This window comes from Raphanus sativus, chromosome 2 (genome assembly GCF_000801105.2).
Source record: "Raphanus sativus cultivar WK10039 chromosome 2, ASM80110v3, whole genome shotgun sequence".
In the NCBI taxonomy this organism is placed as follows: Eukaryota; Viridiplantae; Streptophyta; class Magnoliopsida; order Brassicales; family Brassicaceae; genus Raphanus; species Raphanus sativus.
This window is the reverse complement of record NC_079512.1, coordinates 33,627,096-33,641,837: the sequence shown is the minus strand read 5'-3', so window position 1 is coordinate 33,641,837 and position 14,742 is coordinate 33,627,096. Positions and strand designations below refer to the sequence as shown.

The window sequence follows — 14,742 nt, the reverse complement described above, 5'->3', positions numbered from 1 at the left end:
CTTGCATGTGAACATATATATAAGTTTTTGAAAACTTTTTGTGTGATGATCCAGAAAAACTGTAATTAGATTGACTAGTTAATTTTTATTTTCTATCCTAATATTTTTATTTTAAAAGAATATTTTCCAAATTTTCATTTTATTTTTAATATAATATATCACCATCTAAAAATATCAGTTAACAACAGCCATATATGTAACGTTGAAACATTCTATTTTTAGCTCAAATCGATTGGCATGGATTAGCTACCAATTTTATTATTTACTAATTTCTCATAGACGGAAAATTAATATTGATTTTTTAATAGATTAACCTATATTAACCTATAGTTGTTATCACAACAAGGCTTGAACCAAAATAAATGAAATATTCTAATAGATTGTATTTTATAAAAAGTTTTAATTTTTCTGAAGTAATATTTTATTGACTGGTCTATAAATAAAATGAGTTTGTGTTATATATGATATAGAATCCATTAATAATAATAATGAAAATATCTTATATAAAATTATCATATTTAATAAAAATTAACACCAAAATTTTATTAGATATAAAAATGACCCGTTTTAGGTTACAGTCCCTTAATAAAAATAACAGTGTCAATATACAACATAATTGGTATGTCATTGAATGGTAATAATTATTGGAAGATTCATATTTTTCTTGTTAAGAGAAGCTTAAACATATCATGCACTTTTAGTTATTTTACATTATTTTTTTATAAATTTATAATGGGGAAATATAGCTTTTATTAACTTACTATTAACTTATAAAAAATATTTTTCATTTCTTTTAGAATTCATTAAATTATGTATAAATAAGAAAATGACATTTATTCTTGTTTTCCTCAAACATTTATAAACCATTTTTTTGCTAATAAACATTTATAAAACTTCTCAAAGACAATCTGAAACTAACAACTACAAACAAACAAAGGAAGCACAAGGAACGAGTCTTTACAACCAAAAAAAAACTACAACGACAACACTAAAACTAAATCGAGATCATGGAAAGTAAGTTAAAATAAACAATCATCGATAGACACAAGTATACAAAAACTTACTTCCAGATTATACATAACTGAAACGTCGTAAAGTTGAAGAACAATTCGCATACAATTGAAACGTCTAAATAAAAAGATGATACACCGAAAGTGATGCGGCCATTAGTCGAGACTCGCACCTCGTGGCTTTCCTGTTTTCTTTCCCAAAGCTTTTTTTTACTGATCACGTTCGTGGCTTCTCATTTACATATGTTTGTTAAAAAGAAAAATGATATGATATTCCATTCCACACATCGAGAAGAATCTGAACAACAAAAAACCAAGAAAGCATAAGAAATGCGTCCACGCAACCACAAACTACAACGAAAATGTCAGAGTGAAGACTAAAAATGTAATATTCTGAGTCTAATATATGGAAAGGCTTAAGAGAATTGATTTGGTTACCTATGTCACCAAAGTTGACTTATTTTTCGGTCACATATCCGTTTAAAACTTTAGAGTTAAGCGTGCTTGGGCTTGAGTAGTGAAAGTTTGGGTCATCTATCAGGAAGTGATTTGCGATACCGTGCGAGTGAGTCAAAATACGGGGAAATGTCATGTGGTGATTTCAGGGTCAGTAAACAATGATTTCGAGCCTTTGGAAAAATTAACAGACCAACAGTCGGATGAGATGGAGTCCACAGACCAAGAAAGCGGACATAGATGGCCCATTAACCATAGACGGTCAAGGTGTTATAAAAACCGAAATCCAAACAATGAAAAATAAAAACTAAATTTTGACTTTCATCTCGTTCATATTAAATAGTTTGGTGTATATATAAAAGATATTTACTATCTACTGTAAACGTGTTTTAGATGTAGTATGACAAAATAATATTAATATGTTTTATAGTGTTAATAAAAACTTTGAAATGTCATTTGTAGTTTAAAACAAATGTTTTATTTATATAAACTTTGATATACTAATTATTAATTTATAATTTTAACGTGACTATATATTTGCACAATATTTTCAAAAAATACCTTATATAATTTTTATTATTATTTTTGAATTGGTCCAACTTGAACTGGCTAAATTTATTATTTTTTAGTTATTAAATAATTAAATATTAATTTATAAAGTTTCTAATGTACTTTTAAATTAATTTTTATTTTATTCAATCATCTGAGTCTTTACATCATTAAACTAAAATAAAAATAAACATTCAATAATTGTTTTATTCTTGTTTTCCCGAAACATATATGAATTTCTTGAATCCAATTGTAAAAGGTCATAAATAGAAAAGAAAAAAACTTGAGCTCTTCCACGAGATACCAACGTCTTTTAGCAGACAATACTAGTTGTTTCCGTAGAGAACTTTCTATGTATTATTTAGATTAGAATAAAACTGAAATATATAATGTAGAAATTTGTTTTTGAAAAATTCAAAGACGGCGTCTCGGTTTACAAATTGCGTCACATTCCACTTTGCTACCTAGGCACCGTTTTGGTTTCAAGCTGCAGCACCAGTCAGAATTTAGTGCTCTAGTGCATGTTGGTGCTGCTGCATCGGCTTGATTGACATCTGTATAAAATTTTCAAATTAAAACAGTTAGAATAAAAGATAATAGTTTTGATAATAATGATAAAGCATCATAAAAAATAAGTTATTTACTACATACATTCATGAAAAGTAGCAAGAAAAACCAAAACGATACAAAAGAAAGCAAATTTAGATGTTGACATTTTAATTCTTCTTTGCAAAGAAATGCTTTGTTAGTTTGTGTTGTAGAAATCTTGCATGTGAACATATATATAAGTTTTTGAAAACTTTTTGTGTGATGATCCAGAAAAACTGTAATTAGATTGACTAGTTAATTTTTATTTTCTATCCTAATATTTTTATTTTAAAAGAATATTTTCCAAATTTTCATTTTATTTTTAATATAATATATCACCATCTAAAAATATCAGTTAACAACAGCCATATATGTAACGTTGAAACATTCTATTTTTAGCTCAAATCGATTGGCATGGATTAGCTACCAATTTTATTATTTACTAATTTCTCATAGACGGAAAATTAATATTGATTTTTTAATAGATTAACCTATATTAACCTATAGTTGTTATCACAACAAGGCTTGAACCAAAATAAATGAAATATTCTAATAGATTGTATTTTATAAAAAGTTTTAATTTTTCTGAAGTAATATTTTATTGACTGGTCTATAAATAAAATGAGTTTGTGTTATATATGATATAGAATCCATTAATAATAATAATGAAAATATCTTATATAAAATTATCATATTTAATAAAAATTAACACCAAAATTTTATTAGATATAAAAATGACCCGTTTTAGGTTACAGTCCCTTAATAAAAATAACAGTGTCAATATACAACATAATTGGTATGTCATTGAATGGTAATAATTATTGGAAGATTCATCTTTTTCTTGTTAAGAGAAGCTTAAACATATCATGCACTTTTAGTTATTTTACATTATTTTTTTATAAATTTATAATGGGGAAATATAGCTTTTATTAACTTACTATTAACTTATAAAAAATATTTTTCATTTCTTTTAGAATTCATTAAATTATGTATAAATAAGAAAATGACATTTATTCTTGTTTTCCTCAAACATTTATAAACCATTTTTTTGCTAATAAACATTTATAAAACTTCTCAAAGACAATCTGAAACTAACAACTACAAACAAACAAAGGAAGCACAAGGAACGAGTCTTTACAACCAAAAAAAAAACTACAACGACAACACTAAAACTAAATCGAGATCATGGAAAGTAAGTTAAATAAACAATCATCGATAGACACAAGTATACAAAAACTTACTTCCAGATTATACAGAACTGAAACGTCGTAAAGTTGAAGAACAATTCGCATACAATTGAAACATCTAAATAAAAAGATGATACACCGAAAGTGATGCGGCCATTAGTCGAGACTCGCACCTCGTGGCTTTCCTGTTTTCTTTCCCAAAGCTTTTTTTTACTGATCACGTTCGTGGCTTCTCATTTACATATGTTTGTTAAAAAGAAAAATGATATGATATTCCATTCCACACACCGAGAAGAATCTGAACAACAAAAAACCAAGAAAGCATAAGAAATGCGTCCACGCAACCACAAACTACAACGAAAATGTCAGAGTGAAGACTAAAAATGTAATATTCTGAGTCTAATATATGGAAAGGCTTAAGAGAATTGATTTGGTTACCTATGTCACCAAAGTTGACTTATTTTTCGGTCACATATCCGTTTAAAACTTTAGAGTTAAGCGTGCTTGGGCTTGAGTAGTGAAAGTTTGGGTCATCTATCAGGAAGTGATTTGCGATACCGTGCGAGTGAGTCAAAATACGGGGAAAGGTCATGTGGTGATTTCAGGGTCAGTAAACAATGATTTCGAGCCTTTGGAAAAATTAACAGACCAACAGTCGGATGAGATGGAGTCCACAGACCAAGAAAGCGGACATAGATGGCCCATTAACCATAGACGGTCAAGGTGTTATAAAAACCGAAATCCAAACAATGAAAAATAAAAACTAAATTTTGACTTTCATCTCGTTCATATTAAATAGTTTGGTGTATATATAAAAGATATTTACTATCTACTGTAAACGTGTTTTAGATGTAGTATGACAAAATAATATTAATATGTTTTATAGTGTTAATAAAAATTTTGAAATGTCATTTGTAATTTAAAACAAATGTTTTATTTATATAAACTTTGATATACTAATTATTAATTTATAATTTTAACGTGACTATATATTTGCACAATATTTTCAAAAAGTACCTTATATAATTTTTATTATTATTTTTGAATTGGTCCAACTTGAACTGGCTAAATTTATTATTTTTTAGTTATTAAATAATTAAATATTAATTTATAAAGTTTCTAATGTACTTTTAAATTAATTTTTATTTTATTCAATCATCTGAGTCTTTACATCATTAAACTAAAATAAAAATAAACATTCAATAATTGTTTTATTCTTGTTTTCCCGAAACATATATGAATTTCTTGAATCCAATTGTAAAAGGTCATAAATAGAAAAGAAAAAAACTTGAGCTCTTCCACGAGATACCAACGTCTTTTAGCAGACAATACTAGTTGTTTCCGTAGAGAACTTTCTATGTATTATTTAGATTAGAATAAAACTGAAATATATAATATAGAAATTTGTTTTTGAAAAATTCAAAGACGGCGTCTCGGTTTACAAATTGCGTCACATTCCACTTTGCTACCTAGGCACCGTTTTGGTTTCAAGCTGCAGCACCAGTCAGAATTTAGTGCTCTAGTGCATGTTGGTGCTGCTGCATCGGCTTGATTGACATCTGTATAAAATTTTCAAATTAAAACAGTTAGAATAAAAGATAATAGTTTTGATAATAATGATAAAGCATCATAAAAAATAAGTTATTTACTACATACATTCATGAAAAGTAGCAAAAAAAACCAAAACGATACAAAAGAAAGCAAATTTAGATGTTGACATTTTAATTCTTCTTTGCAAAGAAATGCTTTGTTAGTTTGTGTTGTAGAAATCTTGCATGTGAACATATATATAAGTTTTTGAAAACTTTTTGTGTGATGATCCAGAAAAACTGTAATTAGATTGACTAGTTAATTTTTATTTTCTATCCTAATATTTTTATTTTAAAAGAATATTTTCCAAATTTTCATTTTATTTTTAATATAATATATCACCATCTAAAAATATCAGTTAACAACAGCCATATATGTAACGTTGAAACATTCTATTTTTAGCTCAAATCGATTGGCATGGATTAGCTACCAATTTTATTATTTACTAATTTCTCATAGACGGAAAATTAATATTGATTTTTTAATAGATGAACCTATATTAACCTATAGTTGTTATCACAACAAGGCTTGAACCAAAATAAATGAAATATTCTAATAGATTGTATTTTATAAAAAGTTTTAATTTTTCTGAAGTAATATTTTATTGACTGGTCTATAAATAAAATGAGTTTCTGTTATATATGATATAGAATCCATTAATAATAATAATGAAAATATCTTATATAAAATTATCATATTTAATAAAAATTAACACCAAAATTTTATTAGATATAAAAATGACCCGTTTTAGGTTACAGTCCCTTAATAAAAATAACAGTGTCAATATACAACATAATTGGTATGTCATTGAATGGTAATAATTATTGGAAGATTCATCTTTTTCTTGTTAAGAGAAGCTTAAACATATCATGCACTTTTAGTTATTTTACATTATTTTTTTATAAATTTATAATGGGGAAATATAGCTTTTATTAACTTACTATTAACTTATAAAAAATATTTTTCATTTCTTTTAGAATTCATTAAATTATGTATAAATAAGAAAATGACATTTATTCTTGTTTTCCTCAAACATTTATAAACCATTTTTTTGCTAATAAACATTTATAAAACTTCTCAAAGACAATCTGAAACTAACAACTACAAACAAACAAAGGAAGCACAAGGAACGAGTCTTTACAACCAAAAAAAAACTACAACGACAACACTAAAACTAAATCGAGATCATGGAAAGTAAGTTAAATAAACAATCATCGATAGACACAAGTATACAAAAACTTACTTCCAGATTATACAGAACTGAAACGTCGTAAAGTTGAAGAACAATTCGCATACAATTGAAACGTCTAAATAAAAAGATGATACACCGAAAGTGATGCGGCCATTAGTCGAGACTCGCACCTCGTGGCTTTCCTGTTTTCTTTCCCAAAGCTTTTTTTTACTGATCACGTTCGTGGCTTCTCATTTACATATATTTGTTAAAAAGAAAAATGATATGATATTCCATTCCACACACCGAGAAGAATCTGAACAACAAAAAAACAAGAAAGCATAAGAAATGCGTCCACGCAACCACAAACTACAACGGCAATTTCAGAGTGAAGACTAAAAATGTAATATCCTGAATATAATATATGGAAAGGCTTAAGAGAATTGATTTGGTTACCTATGTCACCAAAGTTGACTTATTTTTCGGTCACATATCCGTTTAGAACTTTAGAGTTAAGCGTGCTTGGGCTTGAGTAGTGAAAGTTTGGGTCATCTATAAGGAAGTGATTTGCGATACCGTGCGAATGAGTCAAAATACGGGGAAAGGTCATGTGGTGATTTCAGAGTCAGTAAATAATGATTTCGAGCCTTTGGAAAAATTAACAGACCAACAGTCGGATGAGATGGAGTCCACAGTCCAACAGTCGGATGATTTCAGGGTCAGTATTTGAAACGTTTTTTGTACGATGATCCGTAAAAAGATAAAAATAAATTGACTGATTAGTTTTATTTTATTTATATTCTAAAATATTTATTTTAAAAAGATATTTCAAATTTTCATTTTTGTTTTTATAAAATATATCATCACCTAAAAATATCAATTAACCACAGCCATATATGTAATTTGAAACATTCAATATGTAGCTAATCAATTTAGCCATGGTTAAGCTACCAAATTTGTTATTTACTAATGTCTAATAGATAAAAAAAAAGTAATCTGTAAAATTTAATAGATTAATTTATAGCTATTATGAGAATAGGGCTTGAGTCAATTGGAATGAAACATTTTAATAGTTATTATTTTATATAACATTTTTAGTGTTTTTAGATGTAAATTTTTTAGATTAATATATGAATAAAATATGCTCTTCAATATGTAAAAGTTTTGGATTAATATATGAATAAAATATGTTATTCAACAAATGACAAATATAAAATTTGTTATACATATATAATCGAAGACGTAGATTTTTCTTTCATTTCTTATAGAATGTGTATAAAAGAAGAAAAAATAACACTTATTCTTACCTTATTCAACATTTATAAACTTTCTCAAATACAATGGCCGAAACAAGAATAGAAACAACTATACATATATCAAGCTCGTCGAAGAAGAAACCAAAAGCTTTTAGCAGACCACACTAGCTGCTCACGTAGAAACAGGACTTGCTACTTCAAGCAGCATGGGATTCCATTTCATCACACCGCACCTTCCATCTACTTTATCAGGTCCTGTCAACGTGAGTTTCTTCTGAGCTACCGACTTAAGCCTATACCTCTCTGCTCTTGACCCAATCACTTGTCCCATAACAGACGCTGCTATGGTAAAAACCATCGCCATTTTAGGCATCAACACAGACTTCCTCAGTATTCCTATGAAAGGAACCGCTGCGTGAAGAGCTATAAACCAAGATGCCGAGAACTTTTCAGTGTGCTCTCTCCAAACACCTAGGGGCACGTTCAGGGCCATCCCCAGCATCCCGATGACTAGTACTTTGGATGATAAAGGTTGTGGCCGGAGGTTCTTGGCGAAAGCGGTTTTTGATATGGCTGCTCGAGCTGCTACTATTGCTTTAGGACACTTGTACTGCATTCCGGGAGGGGGTTGCAGGATCTTTGCTACGAGCGGTGCCACACCACTTACAGCTCGGTAGGATTTAGCGATTGGGCAGTTCCCTGTTTGAAGCCAGTCATCACTCATAGACTCGTGGTTTCCTCCCTGAAAGAGCAACAACAACGAGATTTATCTCATAAACCAAAGACATTGCACGTTTCAACGTTCTTGAGTTTTGATTCTCATGTTCTTCAACTAATAAATAATGCACATTAGATTTGAGAAGAAACAGGTTGAGCAAGAACAAAGCTTTTTACCTTAGAGGAAGAATCTTTCTTTTTGGAAGAGTCTGACTTTCTCTTTTGGTTCTTAAACATGTCGGAAAACGCATCAAATCCAAAAGGCCCTCCATGTCCAAAGGAGGAGAGACTGATAGTGGCCGCCTTAGCAGCAAGTGGATTGAATGCAGGAGAGGAAAGCTTAGGCTTCTCCGCTCCAGAGAGAGGGACAAGACCATCTTGACCATGGAAAAGCCTGAATGCAGTGTCAAAATTGGGTCCATCCTCAAAAATTGGTCCTCGCACCTGAAAAGGAGTTATTGAGTCAGTAAAAAAGCATCGGATGGATAAAAGACAAAAAAAAAATTAAAGAAACAATTTTTTTTTTAAAGTGGTAGGATTACAGGCAAGGAGGATGAAGAGAAGGAGAGGTTAGTGGGGTCATTGATGTTCCTCAAAAATGGGCAACGGAGAATGTCCAAGTGAGAAGAAGCCATGTTCGAGTCTCCAGGACAATTAGTCATTCTTGTTGCGCTGAGAAGAATCTGAAACAAAGAGACTAGTTAGATCAGATGCCTTTCAGATTCTTATTTCCAGATTCTATAGAGAACCGAAAAGTCGTTAAACTGAAGAAGAATTAACATATATAAGTGAAACATGTGAATCAAAAAGAGACCACCTTTGAGTCCATTTACCACCACACAGAAAGCTTAGCAATAATCAAAATCAGTAAAGCTATGAGTCTAAGAGCATTACCAGCTCGTGAAATTGTAGTGAACAGAGAGGTCGAGGAAGCTCTATAAACGACTAAAAAGGCTAAATCAGATCTACCACGTACATGATCAATGCGGAATCACCAAATCAGGGTAAGTACAGAGAGAAGACACAGAAAACTTACGAATTAAAGAGAGGGAAGCCTAGCCGACCACTGATTAGAGAGAGGGAGAGGGAGAGGCGCGTGTGAGGAACTATCTAAATCCCTCTTGAAATGGAAAGAGAGAAAAAGCCTCTTCAAATGTTGGAGGATGAGAGGTTAGTTGGTGGGGGGGTTGGAGAAGACAGGAGTGGGGTTTGGTTTGGTTTGATTTTTAACGAGAGAGCTCAAAACAAACTTTCTTTCTACTCCCCGTCCTCGTGCTGACCACGCGCTCTCTCAGCCCCTCTCGTTTGACAAATTCGCATGCATAAATAATGCAATTTGCATGCCTTTCTTTGAATATGAATTTAATAATGATAAGTCCCAAGTCGTAACCAACTACTATTTTGTCATTGTTTTGCCCACATTTTACTTATTGTCTTTGTTTTTTTCTTTCTTCTACACAAGTTACGGGCCACCAACTCCATCTGTCTTGTTCCGTCGTGTTTTTTCCTCCTTTGACCTTCAAAGATTCCGTTTTCTTGTAGAGGAAAACAATATAGTTAGGACTCCTTGAGATTTTGGTATATGATTTTAATTTTAATCTGTGGATGGGGAGACAAGGTTTTACAACTCTTTTTTGTTTATTAACATCTAAAGAATGTTTGACATAATTTTTTTAATGGATGGAATGATAATTGTGATGAGTGAGTGTGGATATTAAATGGATAATGGAATAGCAGATATACACTCACTTAATTAGTTGATGGGCAATTACGGAACCACTTCGGTAATATAAACACGCTTAATTAGTTTTCTGTTATATCAATTGGACCTTTAAGCCCAATGGGCTTTTTCTATATCTATTTTCGTAGAGAGACCGACCTCTCTTTGTGCGAGAAAAGAATTAGATTTCAAACAGAGACGCTCCGTCAAATTATGGATGCCTCCGCCGCCAACAATCCTGAATTGCTTCGCTTCCTTAATGTAAGTTTCCGATTTTCTTTTCTGTTTCGATGATCTAGGCTAGTGAGATACAAAGCTATAAACTCTTTGGTTGGTTGAAACAACTGAACAGGAAGAAGAGCAAAGGGTGATGATGAACGAGGCGGTGGCCAAGCTGACAAGCGTGTGTTGGGACAAATGCCTGACAAGCGCACCGGGAAGCAAGTTCAGCCCAAGTGAACATTCTTGTCTCACACACTGTGCTAAGCGTTACGCTGACATGAGTATGCTCATCATCAGAAGAAGCGCTCAGTTCAAGAACTGACCTTTACTCCCTTAACCTCCTCTTAACTTGTTGCAGCACAAAACTTGTGCTGTTTCATTCATATGGAATAATAGTTTTTTTAGATAACTATTTAGATTGGTTTTGAAAACAGTGATTTGTAGTTATGATTACTAAGGTTTTGTAGAAACTTTGTCATTGGATAATACCTTTTATTATGAACATAGGAAACTTAACATATTTTAAGAAAACTTGATTCTTCAAACTTCTATCAGTTATGAACTTATGATGATTGCAGCCTTTTTTCATTCTCATATTGCATACTATCGGAAGCATAGGACCTATACAGACAACAACTACACTTGAGTCCTCAAAGATCTCTTAGTTATCTAAGCATATAATTAAAGCATAGTGATCTTTCTTAGAAGTATCTCTCAGTTTTGTAGTATCAACAAGTTCGTTGTCAATTATTTAGAATTTTGCCCATTTTTGTTCTTGGAGTCGTCATAATTTATTCTCAGAACTTCATTCTTCAGTACATACTAGATGGAGTAATCTCCTCTAGAATCAAACATTCCTTCTACGATCTGCCATAAGATGGTAAGAACTCACACGTTTGTTCACCCAAATTCGTACTTTTACAGATAATGGGTAAGCTCTCCATGAGACGGTAAAGATTTAAATTAAATTGTCTTGAGCAATGGTATATAATATGGAATAAAAAAAAGAATGCTCCTTCCTTATATTTATGTCATCATTGACATGTTAAATTCTGGAATATTATTGAGATGGTGTGAAGTGTAGTGACTTGAAGAGAACATGTAATCAGTCAAACTTTTAAGCTCCACCGAAACTTGACTTCAGAGGTGAAGACATGACTAAAAGCTTATTTGAATGACTATCTACTAAAGGGTACGCACTTCAAGTGGACGATGAATTTTGGGGTAACATATTACACACAAATGTCTCACTTCAACGAGTTTGCAGCACTAAGCCTTGAATTTATTTTCCCATTTTATTAGTGTACATATTACGGCCCATCAATATACGGGAAAGCTTTGTTTTCCTTTTGTGTATTGTTGGCGTTGGCCATTTTTTTTTTATTAATAGGTATTTGTCTTTGTATATGTGTTCACTTATTAGTTCATCCATTGCCTTGTGTTTGTAATGCTTGTAATTGAACCTTTTATATATATATACTACAATCAGGTAGATGAAAAACAGGGCTTAGTTGTTCTTTTATTTGGTTTAGCCATACTTGTGGTTTCAGTTGAACTGGTAAAATAACCACAACGTATTCTGTAACTATGTTTGGTAAAATATACCAAAGTATGTCACTCACTAAAGATCTACTCGTCGAGCTATATATTATTGGTAATTCATAGGGCATACTCTAGTATCCCTAATAACTTTGTATATGTCCCTGATTTGATCATTTACATATTGCAATAACATTCTTAAGATTTGTATAATATTCTGTAAATACCTTATTTTAATCTGATATGTCGGAATGTTGATTGATTCTGATGTACTGCTTGTGTATGGAACATTGATGTAGGTGCTCTTCTCCTACAATACCCTCTATTTAGCTGGCATCTTTTAGATTCTCAGTTAAATATATTTAAATTCGAATGTATGAAGAAAAAGATAGTGAAGAAAGTGAGGACGAGGAGGAATGGTTGGGAACAAATGTTAACCATCTAATAAGGAATCTGTATGGTGGATGGAACTACTGGCTTTGACCGTAGAAGAACCACAGAGACTCCATAAAGTAAAAGGTTTCATTGCTAATTTTAAATGTAGAAAAGTATATATTTAATCAATCAAGTAGTCTCTGATTTAGTGAGTGAGACCAAAAACGAAAGGTGTGAATAATAATCAAGATGCAAATGGGTTTTGATAGTCAATCCTTTTCATACGCTTTTTGTCCCAACCATACGTTTTCTGTTTCTCTTTTGATAGGTTATTTGTTATATGTAACTTTTCTCAAAGTTAATAATTACACTAAAAATGAATTGATACAACATATAAGCTTGTAAACTGAGCACTACACTTTACCACAAAATAAAGATAATTCATTTCACTGTCAGATGGAGTTAATTATTGAAATGTTGATGTTAGATGATTCTAAGTATAGCAATTGTTAGAAATAAGAACTTTCACAAGAAACATGTTAATTTTCAACATACTTAGCAATGGTGACATGGTCCATGTGGTCTCGATCAGTACATGTGGAATACTATACCATGCCAATGATATTCAAATCTGCATTTACTACAAGTCTGTCTTTGAATGGCAAAGGAAGACAAAGTAAAATCGTGATTTTAGCTCAATTTTACTAATTGAATGGTACTGATTTGATAATGTTTTAGGATAGAAAAAACATAGATTATCTCACAATCAATTGAACATTGTTATGGATACGATAATATTGTGTAGATAATTAGATTAACACGAAAGTAGCCAAGTGGAACATCAAAAAGCATGATAGTGAATCTTACCTATACGGTTTACACACGGGACAGTCGCGTCTAGTTAAGATAACGCACTATTCTTTGTTTTATACATTTAGTGTTTGCTTTCCTTCTCGAGTGGTTTCTATACATTATCACAGTGAACGCATAATATTATCATTTGTTGTTATGAAAGCTAATTAAATAAAATTAGTTACGGACCTAATTTTGGCGGCCAAATCATGAAGTTCAAGAGTGCTTAAAGACAACATAAAATATGCCACACGTGGCGCGCACCTAAACGTTCATTTTTACTGGTACGAGGAACAAAAGGAGCGAACATGGGTTGTGTTTGTATGATTGTATCTCAATGGATCGTCAATAGTTATAACTTGCAATCATTTCTTTTTGCCCTGGCGTGGATTAATCTCTCGCATGTTTAATTGAACAAAAACAATAATAATTGTCCATGCAAATATCTACCGTAGATACTAGATAGTTGATTGTCCTGTCCTCAGAACCATTGTCATGTACGGATAGTCAAATCCAACTTATCTAGGGCAACCTTAGACTGTCTAAATTTCTAAGAAAAAAAGAAAATACTTTAATAATTTTTTTTTCTTTCTTTAAATAATAAAGCTGATAAATAATTGATAGATATAAGATCCAGTTTCTAAAAATTTTGGTGCAGAGAACTCATGTTTGTCTTCTCACATGCTTTTTATTATTATTTTTTTAATTGAAGATACTCCCTATAAATATTCCCGTTGGACTTTCTCATAGAACCATTGTAAAATTATGTGATGAGAACTATAATTGTTCATTTGTATCACGATCTTATGCAGAGTTTTATGGTATACAGACAAGACGATGGGCCGTTGGGCTTAATGTACAGAACAACACAAAAATTTATTGGTGGAATATAAAAATCTAAAATATTCTATTAATCGTTTTTGAAATTTTGAATTTTTTAAAAAATTTGCGACTAAATACTAATATATTTAGAGGATTCATGACTAAAATAAATATTCTTCTCTAAGTGTATCGTTGTGCTCAGTCTTGGATTCAACGAGGCCAAAATTCTTGCATGACGCCAGTTAATTGGAGTTTTTATGGTTTATATATTTTAGTAATTTTACCATGCAGACTTTTGAATGGTAATTCTCAAATCATAAGGCATACACGTTATAGCTATGTGTACGTAAAACAAAGATCCAAACTAGTTGGCTAGTTTAAGTCTTGGTAGAATACTGGAAAAATTAGATGATTGTATAAATATCTTTAATCGATATTTATTTGAATTGGTTGGCTAGAAAGCTAACAGCCGATCGATGGTTTATTTTATTGGTCATGCCAGAAGGACAAATCACCAATAAGTTAAGCACAATTATTTATATCTTATTTGGTTTAAAGAGAAAAAGAAAGCTCACATAAATAACTACGATAATAATATAAAACCAAGGTTTGGCATAAAAGTTTGACACTAATATAATACACGCCAAGAGTGCATACCACATAAACTATGGAATATTTTCCATTTTTA

General features: G+C 31.0%; 2 protein-coding genes and 2 long non-coding RNA genes across 5 annotated transcripts; 1 reads left to right on the top strand and 3 right to left on the bottom strand.

The window, feature by feature from the left end:
• Positions 1 to 2,135: 2,135 nt before the first annotated feature.
• On the bottom strand, positions 2,136 to 2,772 carry LOC130500032 (uncharacterized). The gene is made up of 2 exons (XR_008938855.1): positions 2,667 to 2,772; positions 2,136 to 2,569 (listed from the first exon to the last, which is right to left on the bottom strand). It is a non-coding gene; the product is annotated as an uncharacterized LOC130500032 (long non-coding RNA).
• A 2,143-nt stretch (positions 2,773 to 4,915) lies between these two features.
• LOC108840569 (uncharacterized) lies at positions 4,916 to 7,062 on the bottom strand. 2 transcript variants are annotated; one of them, XR_008938261.1, is made up of 2 exons: positions 6,624 to 7,062; positions 4,916 to 5,349 (listed from the first exon to the last, which is right to left on the bottom strand). It is a non-coding gene; the product is annotated as an uncharacterized LOC108840569 (long non-coding RNA). The 2 variants fall into 2 exon arrangements; XR_001947910.2 differs by lacking the exon at positions 6,624 to 7,062 and adding an exon at positions 5,447 to 5,552.
• A 698-nt stretch (positions 7,063 to 7,760) lies between these two features.
• LOC108839203 (uncharacterized) lies at positions 7,761 to 9,785 on the bottom strand. Its single transcript, XM_057003199.1, has 4 exons — positions 9,561 to 9,785; positions 9,067 to 9,207; positions 8,702 to 8,968; positions 7,761 to 8,549 (listed from the first exon to the last, which is right to left on the bottom strand). Exons 2-4 carry the CDS (start codon positions 9,184 to 9,186, stop codon positions 7,980 to 7,982), a joined length of 957 nt encoding a protein of 318 aa, XP_056859179.1. The 5' UTR covers positions 9,187 to 9,207; positions 9,561 to 9,785; the 3' UTR covers positions 7,761 to 7,979.
• A 632-nt stretch (positions 9,786 to 10,417) lies between these two features.
• LOC108840931 (mitochondrial import inner membrane translocase subunit TIM8-like) lies at positions 10,418 to 10,878 on the top strand. The gene is made up of 2 exons (XM_018613733.2): positions 10,418 to 10,505; positions 10,597 to 10,878. Exons 1-2 carry the CDS (start codon positions 10,458 to 10,460, stop codon positions 10,786 to 10,788), a joined length of 240 nt encoding a protein of 79 aa, XP_018469235.2. The 5' UTR covers positions 10,418 to 10,457; the 3' UTR covers positions 10,789 to 10,878.
• The last annotated feature ends 3,864 nt before the right edge of the window (positions 10,879 to 14,742 follow it).